Source organism: Schistocerca cancellata, chromosome 7 (genome assembly GCF_023864275.1).
Source record: "Schistocerca cancellata isolate TAMUIC-IGC-003103 chromosome 7, iqSchCanc2.1, whole genome shotgun sequence".
NCBI classification, from domain to species: domain Eukaryota; kingdom Metazoa; phylum Arthropoda; class Insecta; order Orthoptera; family Acrididae; genus Schistocerca; species Schistocerca cancellata.
This window is the reverse complement of record NC_064632.1, coordinates 173,453,619-173,474,129: the sequence shown is the minus strand read 5'-3', so window position 1 is coordinate 173,474,129 and position 20,511 is coordinate 173,453,619. Positions and strand designations below refer to the sequence as shown.

The 20,511-nt window shown below is 42.6% G+C and overlaps 1 protein-coding gene across 5 annotated transcripts in view; it reads left to right on the top strand.

The window, feature by feature from the left end:
- The window catches only part of LOC126091907 (focal adhesion kinase 1), a 752,716-nt gene that overhangs the window by 633,886 nt on the left and 98,319 nt on the right, over positions 1–20,511 (top strand). For all 5 annotated transcript variants that reach the window (XM_049907213.1, XM_049907212.1, XM_049907215.1 and 2 more), the window contains 3 exons: positions 1,968–2,184; positions 10,728–10,918; positions 16,916–17,120. In XM_049907213.1, coding sequence (XP_049763170.1) covers positions 1,968–2,184; positions 10,728–10,918; positions 16,916–17,120 — 613 coding nt within the window. The remainder of the gene's footprint in view (positions 1–1,967; positions 2,185–10,727; positions 10,919–16,915; positions 17,121–20,511) is intronic.

Below are 20,511 nucleotides of genomic sequence, written 5' to 3'. Positions count from 1 at the left end.
TAATGTCTAAGAGCATAGTCACAAGTTAAAAATTTGATGTAAGTAACTAGTGCAACAGTCAGCATGTACCCAACTAAACTGTAATGAGAATAATTGTTAGCCTTGTTTGGTGGAAAAAGTTTACTCCATTTGCCTGACAAGATAGAATTATAATATGTGGGAACATTGTTCGACACTGTTAAGTTTGGTGCTTCCATTTAATGGTTAACCTCCTTTAAGAATATATTTATAGATTATCACAGACAATAAAAAATTAAGAAATTGTGATGTCCAACTCCGCCTCTTCATATATACACTCCTGGAAATGGAAAAAAGAACACATTGACACCGGTGTGTCAGACCCACCATACTTGCTCCGGACACTGCGAGAGGGCTGTACAAGCAATGATCACACGCACGGCACAGCGGACACACCAGGAACCGCGGTGTTGGCCGTCGAATGGCGCTAGCTGCGCAGCATTTGTGCACCGCCGCCGTCAGTGTCAGCCAGTTTGCTGTGGCATAGGGAGCTCCATCGCAGTCTTTAACACTGGTAGCATGCCGCGACAGCGTGGACGTGAACCGTATGTGCAGTTGACGGACTGTGAGCGAGGGCGTATAGTGGGCATGCGGGAGGCCGGGTGGACGTACCGCCGAATTGTTCAACACGTGGGGCGTGAGGTCTCCACAGTACATCGATGTTGTCGCCAGTGGTCGGCGGAAGGTGCACGTGCCCGTCGACCTGGGACCAGACCGCAGCGACGCACGGATGCACGCCAAGACCGTAGTATCCTACGCAGTGCCGTAGGGGACCGCACCGCCACTTCCCAGCAAATTAGGGACACTGTTGCTCCTGGGGTATCGGCGAGGACCATTCGCAACCGTCTCCATGAAGCTGGGCTACGGTCCCGCACACCGTTAGGCCGTCTTCCGCTCACGCCCCAACATCGTGCAGCCCGCCTCCAGTGGTGTCGCGACAGGCGTGAATGGAGGGACGAATGGAGACGTGTCGTCTTCAGCGATGAGAGTCGCTTCTGCCTTGGTGCCAATGATGGTCGTATGCGTGTTTGGCGCCGTGCAGGTGAGCGCCACAATCAGGACTGCATATGACCGAGGCACACAGGGCCAACACCCGGCATCATGGTGTGGGGAGCTATCTCCTACACTGGCCGTACACCACTGGTGATCGTCGAGGGGACACTGAATAGTGCACGGTACATCCAAACCGTCATCGAACCCATCGTTCTACCATTCCTAGACCGGCATGGGAACTTGCTGTTCCAACAGGACAATGCACGTCCGCATGTATCCCGTGCCACCCAACGTGCTCTAGAAGGTGTAAGTCAACTACCCTGGCCAGCAAGATCTCTGGATCTGTCCCCCATTGAGCATGTTTGGGACTGGATGAAGCGTTGTCTCACGCGGTCTGCATGTCCAGCACGAACGCTGGTCCAACTGAGGCGCCAGGTGGAAATGGCATGGCAAGCCGTTCCACAGGACTACATCCAGCATCTCTACGATCGTCTCCATGGGAGAATAGCAGCCTGCATTGCTGCGAAAGGTGGATATAGACTGTACTAGTGCCGACATTGTGCATGCTCTGTTGCCTGTGTCTATGTGCCTGTGGTTCTGTCAGTGTGATCATGTGATGTATCTGACCCCAGGAATGTGTCAATAAAGTTTCCCCTTCCTGGGACAATGAATTCACGGTGTTCTTATTTCAATTTCCAGGAGTGTATTTGGACCAATTTCTTTACGAAACACAATACACCTTTTTATGGTAAACTCATTAAAAATTTATCTTAACAAATCTCTCATGTCTAATTAATGTTTTCACTAATATCCTGAAACAAAAAGGTGAAGACAAAGAAAAAAGTCCTTTGATATTCTGTATTTGTAATGCTGATGAATGATGAATTACAGATCAATCTGAGAGGAACAGTTTGGTACTGACTTTTAACTGTGAATTGCTGTGTAATATTTTGCAGACATAATGCAGCAGTTTGATCATCCCCACATCATCAAGTTAATTGGAGTCTGCTCAGAAAGCCCCATCTGGATTGTAATGGAACTGGCGAGGTTAGGGGAGATGAGGGCATATCTCCAGAGCAACCGTCATATACTCACCTTAGCTACACTGCTGCAGTATACATATCAACTTAGTACTGCGCTGTCATACCTGGAAAGTAAGAAGTTCGTGCACAGGTGAGTATTTTACACTGAATATAATTAAGTAATATTATTTCTTGTCATTGAAACCTACATTTTGCCGTTTTAACAGTGTTAATTTTCAGCTCATTAAATACTAACAATTTTTCTCTAGTCTATAACTAACATTGATCATCTGTAAATGAAGCAGAAAGTCAATACTTAACTAATAGTTGTATGAGGAAGGGGTCCACATGTTGCATATAATTGTCAAATGTGATAGTTACTGCTTATGGGTGTCAAAAACAAATTATTTATTGCAGTTGCAATTTTGAGCATTCATCATTTTCAAGCAAATAGCATGACAATAAATATACACATAGGCATACATACAGCCTTCATTCTGATCTTCAAAGGAGGACAAGCATTGTCCAGATATGAAACTTCCTGGCAGATTAAAACTGTGTGCCCGACCGAGACTCGAACTCGGGACCTTTGCCTTTCGCGGGCAAGTGCTCTACCATCTGAGCTACCGAAGCACGACCCACGCCCGGTACTCACAGCTTTACTTCTGCCAGTATCTCGTCTCCTACCTTCCAAACTTTACAGAAGCTCTCCTGCGAACCTTGCAGAACTAGCACTCCTGAAAGAAAGGATACTGCGGAGACATGGCTTAGCCACAGCCTGGGGGATGTTTCCAGAATGGAAACATCTGGAAACATCCCCCAGGCTGTGGCTAAGCCATGTCTCCGCAGTATCCTTTCTTTCAGGAGTGCTAGTTCTGCAAGGTTCGCAGGAGAGCCTCTGTAAAGTTTGGAAGGTAGGAGACGAGATACTGGCAGAAGTAAAGCTGTGAGTACCGGGCGTGAGTTGTGTCTCAGTAGCTCAGATGGTAGAGCACTTGCCCGCGAAAGGCAAAGGTCCCGAGTTCGAGTCTCGGTGGGGCACACAGTTTTAATCTGCCAGGAAGTTTCATATCAGCGCACACTCCGCTGCAGAGTAAAATCTCATTCTGGAATCATTGTCCAGATAAATAAAAAAAATATGTACACAAAACCGTGACAGTAACTTATCTACTTCTGTTGTTGACAGTGTTTCATTTGTACATCTGTGTCTAGTCAAAATCTTTTTATAAATATCTGTTACAAAGCCCACTTTTGATTTTAAAATGATCAAACCCAGCTTAGTGTTTCCTCACTTATTAACTTAAATCACCTTATACAGTCTTTTTTCCCCACTCATCGCTACATGTGTTGCATTCCCCACTCATCCAATTTTTTTTGCACATAGTTTTACTAAATGTACATACTGCCTGCAGTCACAATTATCTGTAATTCTTCATCCACATGTAAATTTCCAATTTTTAATCCAACTGTCAAATGGATCATTACAAACAATAGAATATACGAGGGTTGGAACTTTAATAGTGGCAATGATTTATTTACAGCTCGTACAAAATAGATATGGTTTCAAAGTTTTACTGACCTTCAAAGTAGTTACCAGCATTGTGTATAGCCCATTGCCAGCGATGCGGATGTCATAGGATACTCTTAGCAGTGCCAGTTGTGTTGACAGTACAAGCGGCATGGTCTATTGCATGACGAATTTGTAGGAGTTCTGAAGCGAATGCCGTGAAGTGTTTCCTTCAGTTTAGAAAGAGAGTTCATTTTTGGAACACAACATACGACCAGCTTAGAGACAGAAGTGATGACACTTTCTACAGGACCTGACCATCATTTTTCAGGACAATGCTCAAACACGTACAGTGCAAGCTGTTACTGATTTGTTTGACTGATGGGGCTGCCAAGTGCTATACCACCTACTGCACTCCCCTGACTTAAGCCCTCGTGAGTTCAACTCGATTTCTAATCTGAAGGAAACACTTCACGGCATTCGCTTTAGAACTGCTACAAATTTGTTGGGCAGTAGACCACGCCACTCGAACTGTCGACACAACTGGCACTGCTAAGAGTATTCTACGTCTTCCACATTGCTGGCATTGGGTTATACACAATGCTGGTGACTACTTTGGAGATCAGTAAAACTTTGAAACGCGCACCTATTTTGTACGAGCTGTAAACAAATAGCTGCCACTATTAAAGTTCCAATCCTCGTAGATATATTACTAACATTGTTTTGTACATATCTGTTTTGGCATATTAGTATTTATACATTGAAGTGCCAAAGAAACTAGTGTAAGCATACATATTCAAATACAGAGATATGTAAACAGGCAGATTATGGCACTGCAGTCGGTAACGCCTATATAAGGCAAGTGTCTGGTGAAGTTGTTAGATCAGTTACTGCTGCTACAATGGCGGGTCATCAAGATTTAATTCATTTTGAACGTGGTGTTATAGTCAGTGCACGGGTGATGGGACACAGCATCGATAGCGATGAAGTGGGGTTTTCCTGTATGACCATTTCACGAGTGTACCGTGAATATCAGGAATCCGGTAAAACATCAAGTCTCTGACATCGCTTCGATCAGAAGAAGATCCTGCAAGAACGGGACCAACAATGACCGAAGAGAATCGTCCAATGTGACAGAAGTGCAACCCTTCTGCAAATTGCTGCAGATTTAATACTGGGCCATCAACAAATGTCAGCATGTGAATATATTCAGTGAAACATCATCGATATGGGCTTTTGGAGCTTAAGGCTCACTCATGTACGCTTGATGACTGCATTACACAAAGCTTTATGCCTTGCCTGGGCCCATCAACACAGACATTGGACTGTTGATGATGGAAACATGTTGCTTGGTCATACGAGTCTCATTTAAAATTCTATCGAGTGGATAGACATGTACAGATATGGAGACAACCTAGTGAATCCATGGACCCTGCCTGTCAGCAGGGGATATTCAAGCTGGTGGAGGCTCTGTAATGGTGAGGGGTGTGTGCAGTTGAAGTGATATGGGACTCCTGATACATCTAGATACTACTGTGATAGGTGACACACATGTAAGCATCCTGTCTGATCACCTACATCCATTCATGTCCATTGTGCATTCTGATGTACTTGGGCAAATCCAGCAGGACAATGTGACACCTCATACATCTGGAATTGGTACAAAAAGCTCCAGGAACATTTTTTTGAGTTAAAACAGTTCCGCTGGCCACTAAGCACCTCAGACATGAACATTATTGAGCATATCTTGGATGCCTTGCAATGTGCTCTTCAGAAGAGATCTCCATCCCCTCATATTCTTATGGATCTATTCACAGTGTCAGTTCCCTCGAGCACTGCTTCAGACATTAGTTGAGTCCATGCCAAGTCATGTTGTGGCACTTCTGCATGCTCAGGGGGGCCCTACACGATATAAGGCAGGTGTACCGGTTTCTTTGGGTCTTCAGTACATTTTTCTTAAAATGAAAAATGCTCAAATTTTCAATTACAATATATGCAAACTTTTGATAGCCTCATTTAATAAGTCTTAAATCATTTTTCTTTCTTGAACAAGGATGATGATAATGATAGCTGATTCAGAGAGGACATCAACGAGAAGATAGTGAACAGTATGAACAGTTTTAAGCAGAGACTCTAACAGACACCTCTATCTGTAGAGTCTTGTACCACAAGGAAGCAAGGGAGATGATGTTATGGGTGGCCGGTATTCTCTTTCTACAACACAAATGCACACATGGATTAATACAGTTCCTTATTTACATGAACTGGAAATATTTACTTAACTGAATAGAGTCGATGTTTTGTAGTACAAGCTCATCAGCAATAATCCTCATGCAGATTGATGTAAAGTACAATTCTGTTTGAGGTGAACTAGTCCCGCTACTGTCACTGATCTGGTCACTATGTATTGTCGTAGTCTGTGATGAACTAAACCCACTCTTCATAAACTGACAGATGCCAAAATCGATGAGTGAGTGAGTGAGTGAGTGAGTGAGTGAGGCCCTCCAGTCAGCGGTGGCGGACTAAATACATGCTGTCGAGAGGGCATTGGCGGCCTGTTGCTTGTGGGTGTGTCTCTGGCCTCTCCCCTGATAGGCACACTTGATCCAGCACCTACTAATCGAACTTCGTGCTTCATCTTTACTAACCAGTGTGCTGGTGACAGCTTATGACAGCACAATATCTAAAATTAAATTCATGGAGTGTATCCTGTGAGATTAGAACAGACTTGAGAAAGGATGATGGTGTTTCACCGCTGTTGTTCAGTACACTGCCAGACAAAGTTGATATGAAATAGGAGAAAGAATTGAAGATACAGATACTTAAGAAACCCGTCAGGCTAGGGAGGAAAACCAAAGGCTGTCTGACATTCACTGAGGATTTTGAAGTACTTAAAGATAACACAGTAACTGCAGTAGAGCAAATATAAGTCCTGAAAGAGAGGGCTGAAGAGATTGACCACCTTTGAGGAAACAGAATTTGGGTAAAAGTAAAAAGATGCACCAAAAAAGAATACATGATAAAATATGGTGAGATCAAGAGAGTCCACAAATTCAAGTATCGTAGTGAATTGATACAGACAAATAAGATAGAAACGGTAGTTCAAGACCAGAGAACTCAGAAGATCAGTAAAGCATTCTGGAAAAATGTAAATACGTACAATAAATCATGCCTATGACCTAATGTAAAAATGTGACATTACAACACTGTAATCAAATCAGAAAGCTTATACAGATCAGAAATGTTGCACGTGAATCAGGAAGGTGCACTATAAAATATCAAGAAACTATAGAGAAAAACTACTACACACATCTGGGGACCCAATAAGACAAAAGAAGGCTGCAGACTGCAGAGAAAACAAGTATCTAACATAGTATATGACATTAAGGAACATCATCTGAAATTTTTACAGGCATATCAAACGAATGACAGACACTTGACAAACTAAACTGATCTTGGGGTGCACAGGAAGCATTAAGAACATAAAGTGAACCACTGAAGTAAGAAAAGATATAGAGGATACTGGCTTGGATATATAAGACAGACAAACAATCAACCATAAAGTTCTCATGTGGAAGGTGAGCCAAGAGGCCAAGGAATACAAGACAGAAACAACTTGGATGGAAGAAAATGCATAGTGAGATTATGAAAGAAATGTGGCACCTGGTGCAATCTCATATCAGAGGCAGAAGCTTAACCTGGTCCTCTATCAACAATAGTAATCTGATTGGAGAGACATTGTAATTCTGTAAGCTGGAATAACTAAATCTGGGCTGATTGGAAACAACAAAAGCAAACATCAGAATTTCAATTGCTGAGTCATTGTGAGGAAAACTCTTAAAAGACAGGGGAAATAAGCCATAAGTGCTAGTAACAATATTATGAGAAGGAAAGGTGCTAGTCACCATATAGCGGAGATGCTGAGACGCATATATGCACAACAAAACGATTTTCACACTCAAAGCTTTCGGCCAATGGCCTTTGTCAACAATAGACACACATACGCACGCACAAACACTCACACAAACATTACTCACACACACAACTGCAGTCTCAGGCAACTGAAACAACATTACAAGCAGCAGCACCTATGCATGATGGGAGTGGCGACTGGGTGGGGGAAAGGAGGAGGCTGGGACAGGAGGGGGAGAGATAGTATGGTGGGGATGGCAGACAGTGAAATGCTGCAGGTTGGGTGGTGGGCAGGGGAGAGGTGGTGAGGGGAGGGGAGGGGAGAGGAGGGGAGGGGGGGAAGTAGCGGAAAAGGAGAGACATAGTGAGAAACAAATAAAAAATAAATAAAAAAAATAAAATAAATAAAAAAAGATAAAAAAGTTGGGTGTGGTGGTGGAATGACGGCTGTGTAGTGCTGGAATGCGAGCAGGGAATGGTCTGGATGGGTGAGGACAGCGGCTAATGAAGGTTGAGGCCAATAGGGTTACGGGAATGTAGGAGGTATTGCAGGGAAAGTTCCCACCTGTGCAATTCAGAAAAGTTGGTGTTTTGTGGGAAGGATCCATATGGCACAGGCTGTGAAGCAGTCAATGTAATGAAGGATATCATGTTTGGCAACATGTTCAGCAACAGCATGGTCCACTTGTTTCTTGACCACAATTTGTCGGTGGCCATTCATGCTGACAGACAGCTTGTTGGTAGTCATGCCTACATAGAATGCAGCACAGTGGTTGCAGCTTACCTCGTAGACCACATGACTGGTTTCAAAGGTAGCCCTGCCTTTGATGGGATAGGTGATGTTGGTGACCAGACTGGAATAGGTGATGGTGGGAGGGTGTATGGGACAGGCCTTGCATCTAGTCATATTACAGGGGTATGAGCCATGAGGTGTCATCAATGAATGTGAATCAGGTGAGGGGTTTAGGATTCCGGGTGTTTAGGAAGGGTACCTCTAGATGGGCCATGAATAGATTGGCATAGGATGGTGCCATGCGTGTGCCCATAGCTGTACCCTGTATTTGTTAGTAGGTAATGCCTTCAAAGGAGAAGTAATTGTGGGTGAGGATATAGTTGGTCATGGCTACTAGGAAGGTTTGGTTTGGAATCCATCGGGCATCGGGAAAGGTACTGTTCAATAGCGATAAGGCCATGGGCATTAGGATTGTTAGTGCACATCTTTGCTATCTGGATCAGAGGTGGGGACACCCTGTCCACATTCCTCCAGAACCTCAACTACTTCTCCCCCATTTGCTTCACCTGGTCCTACTCAACCCAACAAGCCACCTTCCTAAATGTTGGCCTCCACCTCAGAATGACTACATCAGTACCTCCATCCATATCAGACCTACTAACCGCCAGCAATACCTCCACTTCGACAGCTGCCACCCATTCCATACCAAGAAGTGCCTTCCACACAGCCTAGCCACCCATGGTCACCGTATCTGCAGTGATGAGCAGTCCCTCTCGAAATATACCGAGGGTCTTACTGAAGCCTTCGCTGACTGTAATTATCCTCCCAAACTTGTACAAAAACATATCTCCCGTTCCTTATCTTTCCAGTCTCCCACCTCCTCCCAAAGCCCCTCATCTGCCCACAGAGGAACATTACCCTCGAAACTCAGTACCACTCAGGACTGGAGCAACTAAATTACATTCGTTGCCAGGGTTTCGACTAACTCTCGTTGTGCCCTGAAATGAGAAATGTCCTGCGCACTATCCTTCCCACCCCTCCCACTGTGGTGTTCCGCTGTCCACTGAACCTACACAATATACTTGTCCATCCTTACACAACCTCTGCTTGTAATGCCTTACCTCATGCCTCATACCCCTGTAATAGGCTTAGATGCAAGACCTGTCCCATACATCCTCCCACCACCACCCATTCCAGTCCGGTCACCAACATCACCTATCCCATAAAAGGTAGGGCTACATGTGAAACTAGTCATGTGGTCTACAAGCTAAGCTGCAACCACTGTGCTGCATTCTATGTAGGCATGACAACCAGCAAGCTGTCTGTGTGCATGAATGTCCACCGACAAACTGTGGCCAAGAAACAAGTGGAACACCCTATTGCTGAACACTGTGCCAAACATGATATCCTTCATTTCAATGACTGCTTCACAGACTGTGCCATATGGATCCTTCCCACCAACACCAGCTTTTCTGAATTGCACAGGTGGGAACTTTCCCTGCAATACATCCTATGTTCCCGTAACGCTTCTAGTCTCAACCTTCACTAGCCGCTCTCCTCACCCATCCAGCTCCTTCCATGCTCAGATTCCAGCACTACACAGCCGTCATTCCAACACCACATCCAGTCTTTTTTTTCTCTTTTTTTATTTATTTTTTAATCTATTTCTCTCTGTTTCTTCTTTCCCGCTACTTCCCCCCTCCCCTCCCCAACTCTTCCCTGCCCACCACTTAACCTGCAGCACTTCACTGTCTTCCATCCCCACCATACTATCCCTCCCCCTCCCTGTCCCAGCCTCCTCCTTTCCCCCGCCCAGCCGCCTCTCCCATCATGCACTAGTGCTGCTGCTCGCAGTGTGGTTTCAGTTGCCTGAGACTGCAGTCGTGTGTGTTGTTGACAAAGTCCATTGGCCGAAAGCTTTAAGTTTGAAAATCTTTTTGTTGTGCCAACTGTGACTCAGCATTCCGCTATATGGTGAGTAGCAACTTTCCTTCTCATAATATTGTTACATTCCATCCTGGATTTTCCATTGTTTGATCATTGCTAGTGAAATGTTAAGGAAATCAAAAGTTGGCTGAAATTTTCACTACATTTCTTTCTTAAATTTGATGTTTGAGACATTGTTTTTCTTTCGCATTTTTTTGGCCGTGCCTCTTTTTTGAATGACATATGCACCTAGCAAAATGTGAACAAAAATGAATAACAAAAGATGTTTATATTGCTGCTCTGCAATGAACTTTCTGAAAGCATCTGTACAGGTTCCTTTAACATTGACAGTAGAGGCACAAAGTGTGTTTGTTCATAGCCTGACAATAAAGGCTTGTTTGAAAGTAAGATGGAATTTTTGATCCAGACACAAACCTTGTGCATAAACGTGCGCTCCTCATCAAAGATTACATGTTTCTATCCTGTATGTGCATGTTCTCCAACCAGTTGCAATAAGTGTGATTGTTCTTTTTGGTACAATTTTATGACAGACTAAAAAATATAGAACATACTTCTTGTTGCTTAACTATTGACATTTTTGCGTCCAACTGTGCAGGGACATAGCAGCACGCAACGTCCTCGTATCGTCCCATAACTGTGTGAAATTGGCGGACTTTGGTCTTAGTCGGTGGGTAGAAGATCAGAGTTATTATAAGGCATCCAAGGGAAAGCTGCCCATTAAATGGATGTCACCAGAGTCGATCAACTTTCGGCGGTTCACCACTGCTTCAGATGTCTGGATGTTTGGTAAGAGTTTTTTAATGACACTCTATGTTTTTTTCACTTTTTCCAAAGGTTATATAGAACTGAAATATCTGATTTTTTTTTTACATTGCAAATAGGAAAACACACACTTTGTGTGTTCCACAGTATTTACTTTGCCTGTGACTGGCTTTTCTACTCACAAGACCATCCTTGCTATGTAACTTACTATTGAATGGAATATTCACTCATATATATATATATATATATATATATATATATATATATGGCAAACATTCCACGTCGGAAAAATATATCTAAAAAGAAAGATGATGAGACTTACCAAACAAAAGCGCTGGCAGGTCGATAGACACACAAACAAACACAAACATACACACAAAATTCTAGCTTTCGCAACCAACGGTTGCCTCATCAGGAAAGAGGGAAGGAGAGGGAAAGATGAAAGGATTTGGTTTTTAAGGGAGAGGGTAAGGAGTCATTCCAATCCCGGGAGCGGAAAGACTTACCTTAGGGGGGAAAAAGGACAGGTATACACTAGCACACACACACATATCCATCCGCATATACACACACACAAGCAGACATTTGTAAAGGCAAAGAGTTTGGGCAGAGATGTCAGTCGAGGCGGAAGTACAGAGGCAAAGATGATGTTGAAAGACAGGTGAGGTATGGGTGGCGGCAAATTGAAATTAGAAATTAGCGGAGACTGAGGCCTGGCGGATAGCGAGAAGAGAGGATATGCTGAAGGGCAAGTTCCCATCTCCGGAGTTCTGACAGGTTGGTGTTAGTGGGAAGTATCCAGATAACCCGGACGGTGTAACACTGTGCCAAGATGTGATGGCCGTGCACCAAGGCATGTTTAGCCACAGGGTGATCCTCATTACCAACAAACACTGTCTGCCTGTGTCCATTCATGCGAATGGACAGTTTGTTGCTGGTCATTCCCACATAGAACGCTTCACAGTGTAGGCAGGTCAGTTGGTAAATCACGTGGGTGCTTTCACACGTGGCTCTGCCTTTGATCGCGTACACCTTCCGGGTTACAGGACTGGAGTAGGTGGTGGTGGGAGGGTGCATGGGACAGGTTTTACACCGGGGGCGGTTACAAGGGTAGGGACCAGAGGGTAGGGAAGGTGGTTTGGGGATTTCATAGGGATGAACTAAGAGGTTACGAAGGTTAGGTGGACGGCGGAAAGACACTCTTGGTGGAGTGGGGAGGATTTAATGAAGGATGGATCTCATTTCAGGGCAGGATTTGAGGAAGTCGTATCCCTGCTGGAGAGCCACATTCAGAATCTGATCCAGTCCCGGGAAGTATCCTGTCACAAGTGGGGCACTTTTGGGGTTCTTCTGTGGAAGGTTCCGGGTTTGAGGAGATGAGGAAGTGGCTCTGGTTATTTGCTTCTGTACCAGGTCGGGAGGGTAGTTACGGGATGCAAAAGCTGTTTTCAGGTTGTTGGTGTACTGGTTCAAGGATTCCGGACTGGAGCAGATTCGTTTGCCACGAAGACCTAGGCTGTAGGGAAGGGACCGTTCGATGTGGAATGGGTGGCAGCTGTCATAATGGAGGTACTGTTGCTTGTTGGTGGGTTTGATGTGGACGGACGTGTGAAGCTGGCCATTGGACAGGTGGAGGTCAACGTCAAGGAAAGTGGCATGGGATTTTGAGTAGGACCAGGTGAATCCGATGGAACCAAAGGAGTTGAGGTTGGAGAGGAAATTCTGGAGTTCTTCTTCACTGTGAGTCCGGATCATGAAAATGTCATCAATAAATCTGTACCAAACTTTGGGTTGGCAGGCCTGGGTAACCAAGAAGGCTTCCTCTAAGCGACCCATGAATAGGTTGGCGTACGAGGGGGGCCATCCTGGTACCCATGACTGTTCCCTTTAATTGTTGGTATGTCTGGCCTTCAAAAGTGAAGAAATTGTGGGTCAGGATGAAGCTGGCTAAGGTAATGAGGAAAGAGGTTTTAGGTAGGGTGGCAGGTGATCGGCGGAAAGGAAGTGCTCCATCGCAGCGAGGCCCTGGACGTACGGAATATTTGTGTACAAGGAAGTGGCATCAATGGTTACAAGGATGGTTTCTGGGGGTAACAGACTGGGTAGGGATTCCAGGCGTTCGAGAAAGTGGTTGGTGTCTTTGATGAAGGATGGGAGACTGCATGTAATGGGGTGAAGGTGTTGATCTAGGTAGGCAGAGATGCGTTCTGTGGGGGCTTGGTAACCAGCTACAATGGGACAGCCGGGATGATTGGGTTTGTGAATTTTAGGAAGAAGGTAGGGGTGCGGGGTGTTGGTGGGGTCAGGAGGTTGATGGAGTCAGGTGAAAGGTTTTGTAGGGGGCCCAAGGTTCTGAGGATTCCTTGAAGCTCCGCCTGGACATCAGGAATGGGATTACCTTGGCAAACTTTGTAAGTAGTGTTGTCTGAAAGCTGACGCAGTCCCTCAGCCACATACTCCCGACGATCAAGTACCACAGTCGTGGAACCCTTGTCCGCCGGAAGAATGACGATGGATTGGTCAGCCTTCAGATCACGGATAGCCTGGGCTTCAGCAGTGGTGATGTTGGGAGTAGGATTAAGGTTTTTTAAGAAGGATTGAGAGGCAAGGCTGGAAGTCAGAAATTCCTGGAAGGTTAGGAGAGGGTGATTTTGAGGAAGAGGAGGTGGGTCCCGCTGTGACGGAGGACGGAACTGTTCCAGGCATGGTTCAATTTGGATAGTGTCATGGGGAGTTGGATCATTAGGAGTAGGATTAGGATCATTTTTCTTCGTGGCAAAGTGATATTTCCAACAGAGAGTACGGGTGTAGGACAGTAAATCTTTGACGAGGGCTGTTTGGTTAAATCTGGGAGTGGGGCTGAAGGTGAGGCCTTTGGATAGGACAGAGGTTGCGGATTGGGAGAGAGGTTTGGAGGAAAGGTTAACTACTGAATTGAGGTGTTGTGGTTCCAGATTGTGTTGATTGGAATTTTGAGGTTTTGGAGGGAGTGGAGCTGGAAGTGGGAGATTGAGTAGATGGGAGAGACTGGGTTTGTGTGCAATGAGAGGAGGTTGAGGTTTGCTGGAAAGGTTGTGAAGGGTGAGTGAGTTGCCTTTCCGGAGGTGGAAAACCAGGAGATTGGATAGTTTTTTAAGGTGGAGGGTGGCATGCTGTTCTAATTTGCGGTTGGCCTGTAGGAGGATGCTCTGAACAACCGGTGTGGATGCGGGAGAGGAAATATTGAGGACTTTTATTACGGATAGCAGTTGATGGGTGTGTTGATTGGCTGAGTGGATGTGTAGGTGAAGGATTAGGTGGGTGAGGGCAATGGATTGTTCGGTTTGGAACTGGTATAGGGACTGATGGAAAGAAGGGTTGCAGCCAGAGATGGGAACTTTAAGTGTGAGGCCTTTGGGGGTGATGCCAAATGTCAGACAAGCCTGAGAAAATAAAATATGGGAGTGTAATCTGGCTAGGGCGAAGGCATGTTTGCGGAGGGAATGTAAATAAAACTTAATGGGGTCGTTGTGGAGGTGTTGTGAGGGTGACATGGTACTAGAAGGTGGAAAGTGGAACACGAGGCTGAAATGAAAATGAAAATAAATATAAAAATATATGGGGAGAGATAAAGGTAAAACTAGAAAGCAAATGGAGATCTGGTACGAAAAAAGGCGAAAAAGGGTTGGTTACAGCTGGGCTATGTTGATCTTGTGGTGAACTTGTGTAGGTAGATAATGATGTGCATAAAGGTTAGGTGGTTGTGTTGCCGCCAAAACACGTTAAAGGGTGGAGAAATACGGGAAGATTTCGAAAAAATTACGTGAGGATGTATTAAAAGGTGTGGTTTGGTGGTGGCAGATTATGGAAATGAAGCTAACAATTGTCTGATGAAGAAATAATGACGTTAAAACCTGTGGGAAGCGGCTAAAAATGATCAGTGATGTGAGAAAAACGGAAATGGAAACAAAGCAAAAGTTATTAAAACTAGCCGAAAAGGTTGTTTAATAGCTGAAAGGAACTGTTTGTGAACTGGAAACGGTGGATTTTATAGCAGCGGTAGTGTTGAAAGCGGATAAAAATTTTTTGGTTATGGTTTGGAAGTGGGTTACGTATTATTACGTATTATTGAGTATATATCGGCGGGATAAAATTGTATACTGGATTACGGTAAAAAAGAAGAAGGTGAATAGAAAGTGGAACTGCTGGCAAAAACAGGAGGAGGAAATAAGACGACAGAAAAGACTACGAATTTGCCGCCGCTCATACCTCACTTGTCTTTCAACATCATCTTTGCCTCTGTACTTCTACCCCGACTGACATCTCTGCCCAAACTCTTTGCCTTTACAAATGTCTGCTTGTGTCTGTGTGTATGCGGATGGATATGTGTGTGTGCGCGAGTGTATACCTGTCCTTTTTTCCCCCTAAGGTAAGTCTTTCCTCTCCCGGGATTGGAATGACTCCTTACCCTCTCCCTTAAAACCCAAATCCTTTCGTCTTTCCCTCTCCTTCCCTCTTTCCTGATGAGGCAACCATTGGTTGCGAAAGCTTGAATTTTATGTGTATGTTTGTGTTTGTTTGTGTGTCTATCGACCTGCCAGCGCTTTTGTTTGGTAAGTCTCATCATCTTTCTTTTTAGATATTTTTTCCCACGTGGAATGTTTCCCTCTATTATATTCATATATATATATATATTGAGACATAATTGCTGGCTTTAATTACCTCTACCTTTTGGAGGCAAAATATATAGAACTAGTGGTAGACACACATAAAGGTACACAACACTGTCTTAGTTTTTGGGAACAGTAGTTCCTTCCTTGGAAAGGAGAGGGATGGACTGGGGAAGGTTAAAGAGGAAGGCCATGCTACTCGGACAGCAGGGTGAAAGGGACTCACCTGTTGTGAGGGGAATGGGGGAGGGGGGTTTGGGGATGTGTCTGGCAAAATATTAATTCACAGTAAGGTAGGTGCAAAATAAAATGGAAGAGTGGGATGGAACAGGTGGAGTGGAAACTGTGAAGAAATGGCAGGGTTAGGTAATTGAAGGTGACTGAAGTTCACAAAAAGAAAAGTACTTGTGTGGGTTTGATCATTTTGAAGTTGAGTTTTGTCTCTGTACCAGATGTTCATAGATTTCAAGGGCTGTCAGCACATTCTGCTGTGCCCTTAGGCTTAGCAAAGGAGTACTGTAGTAAGATTCTGGAGCTGCATTTCTTCAGACTGAGGCTTTCTATTTTCTCTAAATTACTTGAGGCAAAAGCCAGGATGGCTACCTTAAAAAGCACATAGTTGAATCTCTTCTACACCTTCCAGTTGCTCTTAGATTTAGCCAGTCTGGTTGCAGTGGCTCCGCCTAATTAACTGGTATAAATTTTATTGTGCCCAAGAGAGAAATAGTACACTTCACTGTTGTGTGGTAGTTTTATTTTGTCATTGCTTTTGAAAATGTACTGACATTTGGTTGTTCCTGCATAGTATGAAATTTTCTAGGTATTACTGCATTTTCTGTTATACTAATTGCAAGTAAGTAATAATACACCACTGTCACTGGAAGGAACTGTTGGGGGAGACATATAAGGGGGATATAATATTTCATTTTTATTTTTAATTTAAGATGTGGTCAGCCAACACGAGATAGTTGATGGAGGCAATAAATTTTATGGTGTCAACTGTTAAAAAAAAAAAAATATATAAATAAAAAAAAATAAATTAATAGGCAGTGGAACAAAAGACTCCAAAAATGGTCTCTCTCTCTCTCTCTCTCTCTCTCTCTCTCTCTCTCTCTCTCTCTCTGTGTGTGTGTGTGTGTGTGTGTGTGTGTGTGTGTGTGTGTGAAGACTCCAAAAACGTGTGTCAGTTTTGCTCCTTTGAATGTTAAAAGAAAGTATTGAGCTAACTTACGCTTGTCCACAAACATAGAATTGACAATCTTAGATAGTATTTAATAGTTACATTAAAAATTTTTTTTTTCCTTTAATTTTCTCAGTGTTCCATTTCTGTAGAAATTTATTTGGAAGCTGCATTTTTTTTCTGTTTTACTAGGTGTGTGCATGTGGGAGATACTCATGTTGGGTGTGAAGCCATTTCAAGGAGTGAAGAACAATGATGTCATTGGGAAAATTGAAAATGGTGAAAGACTGGCTCTTCCACCCAACTGCCCTCCACGGCTGTACAGTCTTATGTCGCAGTGCTGGGCTTATGAACCATCAAAAAGACCAAGCTTCAAGGAAATAAGAGAAGTTTTGCAGTAAGTTGTTCTTATTTCTAGGCGTAGATGTAGTAGAAACACTACAGAATGTTGGAAAGGGACTGGAGTTAACTTTTGTAAGCTGCCTTGGAAGTGTGCTATGGAATCAAGATATTTTCTATTTCTAAATTTCTTCACAGTTTCATACTGTTTATATTGCTTCATTTTTATAGCTTTCTTAATTTGCTTCTTCTTTCTCTTTTACTTTCATTTCTTGCATTTTCCTTGCTGATAGTGCCTTTAGTTACATAAAACCAAAATCCAGACAGACAACAGTCAAGAAAAATAGAATAAAAGAAGCTTCATGTACAGTAAATAGGGTGAAACTAAGGGTAGTATAAACTTACTTCATCAAAATATTAGGGTAATAAAAAAATAAAGTAGATGTTTATAGTGGGTTTGAAAATAGTTGCGACTTTTGACATTTGGCTGACAAGAGGGGGACGTGACTTTGTTGCGAAGTTAAGACCAGTGGCAAGCCAGTGGTTTAGCTGGTAAAGTGCCCCTGTTGTCACACCATGAGTAAACAGTACCAAGTGGTTTCACACCTCAGATGCATCAACGTTTGTCAGCTCTCCTCGTAAAGTCATATTTTCTGGCATTGAAGTGTTCTGTAGTCCTCAGGTATTGTGAACAAATGTTTTGTGTTGGTATTGCATTAATAATAACAGTGCAGTATCTGAATATGAGATTTGCAATAAAAGTGTCATCCAAGAACACATTCACGGCTGGGAAGATAACGTTCTGCTGCAAAAGATCAGGCTTTCTTCATATCACACTCATTTAAATCTGACTGATATTAACTGGGCCTAGGTGAAAAGTAATGTAGCAAAAAACAAGAAGTTTGTGCTCACCGAGGTTGAAATGCTGACAAAAGAAGCCACTGTAAATGTTACATGACAGGACTAGTCTTGGTTTGTCAGCCATACCAAGAAGGTAGCTGAGGAGACATTGATTCATTGAGAACTGTGATGAGTTTTGGGGAGTACGTAACTTATCTTGTTACCATGTTGAAATCTGCTTCGTTTGTCAAAAAACAGCAGAGTTTAGAAATGTTCATCACATTAATGCAGCTGAAATTGTGACAGAATCCTGAAATAGTGTATTATTAAACTAACAACTGAGTGCAAGTCAGTTCAGTAGTTTATGAAATGGCCCATTCTCAGTATCAAAATAAATGTGTAACTTCTTTACTTACATTGTTACAAATCCCACAGCAGTTCTGTTTCACACCTGTAGTTGCTTGAATATCGTGATGAATATGGAAGTTTTGCATATTAATCATATGGTAAAACACTCGTCTTTACATGCTGTCATTGTCCAAGATCTTGTTTGTATATGTCAAACCATTTATGAGATACAAGGAATTTATTACTGTTTCATTCTAGTTTTTCTTACCAGTGGTCGAGTTCATGACAGAGCGCTTTACATATACTCCTCGAGACCGGAAACAGACAATGAAGTCGTTCCAAGTTTAAAGAATAATTAAATATACTCTCTACATTTAATACATGGCAACATGTAACCTAACACACACCAAACCCAAATTCGTAGTGACATATATTTTTGATTGCAAGCTAAGAATTTATTGCAGGAGTTTACCTCCTATCTAAATATCACCATAATTATGATCATTAATGAAATGATATGTGGTTCATCATGAAGCTGATGAATTAAAGTATAAAGTGAATGAGAATGAGAATTCATTACAAAATGGTTTCTTTAAAATTGTTTGAGAAAGATTGCAGATTGGTTGGCTTGCTGTTCATGCAGTCAAATGAGCCTGCCAGGTTCCATGCCGAGTAGGCCTGGCATTATACTGGGGTCATCTGCTGACACGCCCAGCACATGCTGGCAACTACGCTTCCCTGCACTCGCTCTGTATTGAACTGTCAAAAGTTGCAACTTACTTGATCTCAAAAATAAGAACGAGATTATAATATTAGAGAAGGATTATAATATCAGAGAAGGAAAGTTGCTGCTCACCATATAGGGGAGATGCACAACAAAAACATTCACACAGTTATAGCTTTCGGCCATTAAGGCCTTTGTCAGAGAAAAAAAATCTATATATATATAGACTCTCTCTCTCTCTCTCTCTCTCTCTCTCTGAACAAATGCAACTTGCACATACAGCTGCAATCTCAGACAACTGAAACCACCAGTGGTTGTAGTTGCTTTTGCGTGAGTGTATGTGTGCGTGTGTGTATGTGTGTCTATTGCTGACAAAGGCCTTAATGGCCGAAAGCTGAAATTGTGTGAATCGTTTTGTTGTGCTTATCAAAACTCAACATATTCGCTATATAGTGAGTAGCAACTTCCCTTCTATAATATTCTTACATTCCATTCTGGATTTTCCATTGTTTGATAGGAATGAGATTGATATACTTTGTCTGTCTGAGGTCCATATAACTGTGGGTATTGATAGTGTCATTATAAATTTGTATAATTTAGCTTCTTACACTTGTGAATCTAGCATGGATAAAGGAGGGGTTGCCATTTACACAAAACAAGGGTATAAATACAAAATTGTGGAAGTAAGCAAATTTTGTGTCGATCAGCACTTTGAAGTTTGTGCTTGTGAACTACAGCTTGATAATGTAGTATTGATATTAGCAACAGTGTATAGGTCTCCATTAGGGAGCTATTCATTAAAAAAAGTTGTACTCCGTATTTTTCTGCCTGTCAGACAAAGAGAAGAAGTTATTAATCTGTGGTGATTTCAGTGTAAAGTTTCTAAGCAATTCTGATAGGAAAAGTGAACCAGAAGTGTTATTAATGACATATAACTCATAATCAGTAATCAGTTTCCATATATGTATAGCTCAAGGCAGTAGCACTCTAATGGGTAATGTATTTGTACAGCAAGAGGATGTAAAACTAACACATCTTTCTCTGTGATAAATGGATTATCAGACCATGATGCACAGTTGATTAACTTATAAAATGTAGCAAGGTGTACAGTTCAAAAACCATTAAGTGAAAATGTAAGGTTGCCAAACCTGGTATCTATAGAGCACTTCAGAGAATGTTTAATAAATGTTAATTGGGGAGATGTGTATAATGAGCCAAATGCTAATGATAAATGCAACATATTTCTTGATAAATTTATATCTCTTTTTGAACATTGTTGCCCAAAAAACATTACTAAATGTAACACCAAACAGTTTTCAAAGAAACTGTGGATTACTACAGGTATTAAAGAAAACTATATGAGACAGCAAGAATTAGTAAAAACCCAGAAGTGATTTTACACTATAGAAATTATTGTAACATACAGAGAAAAGTTGTTGGAAGATCAAGAGATATGTATGTTAGAGATGAAATTAACAACTCTGGCCATAAAATCAGATCAATATGGGATGTTATTAGAAGGAAGATAGTAAAAGTA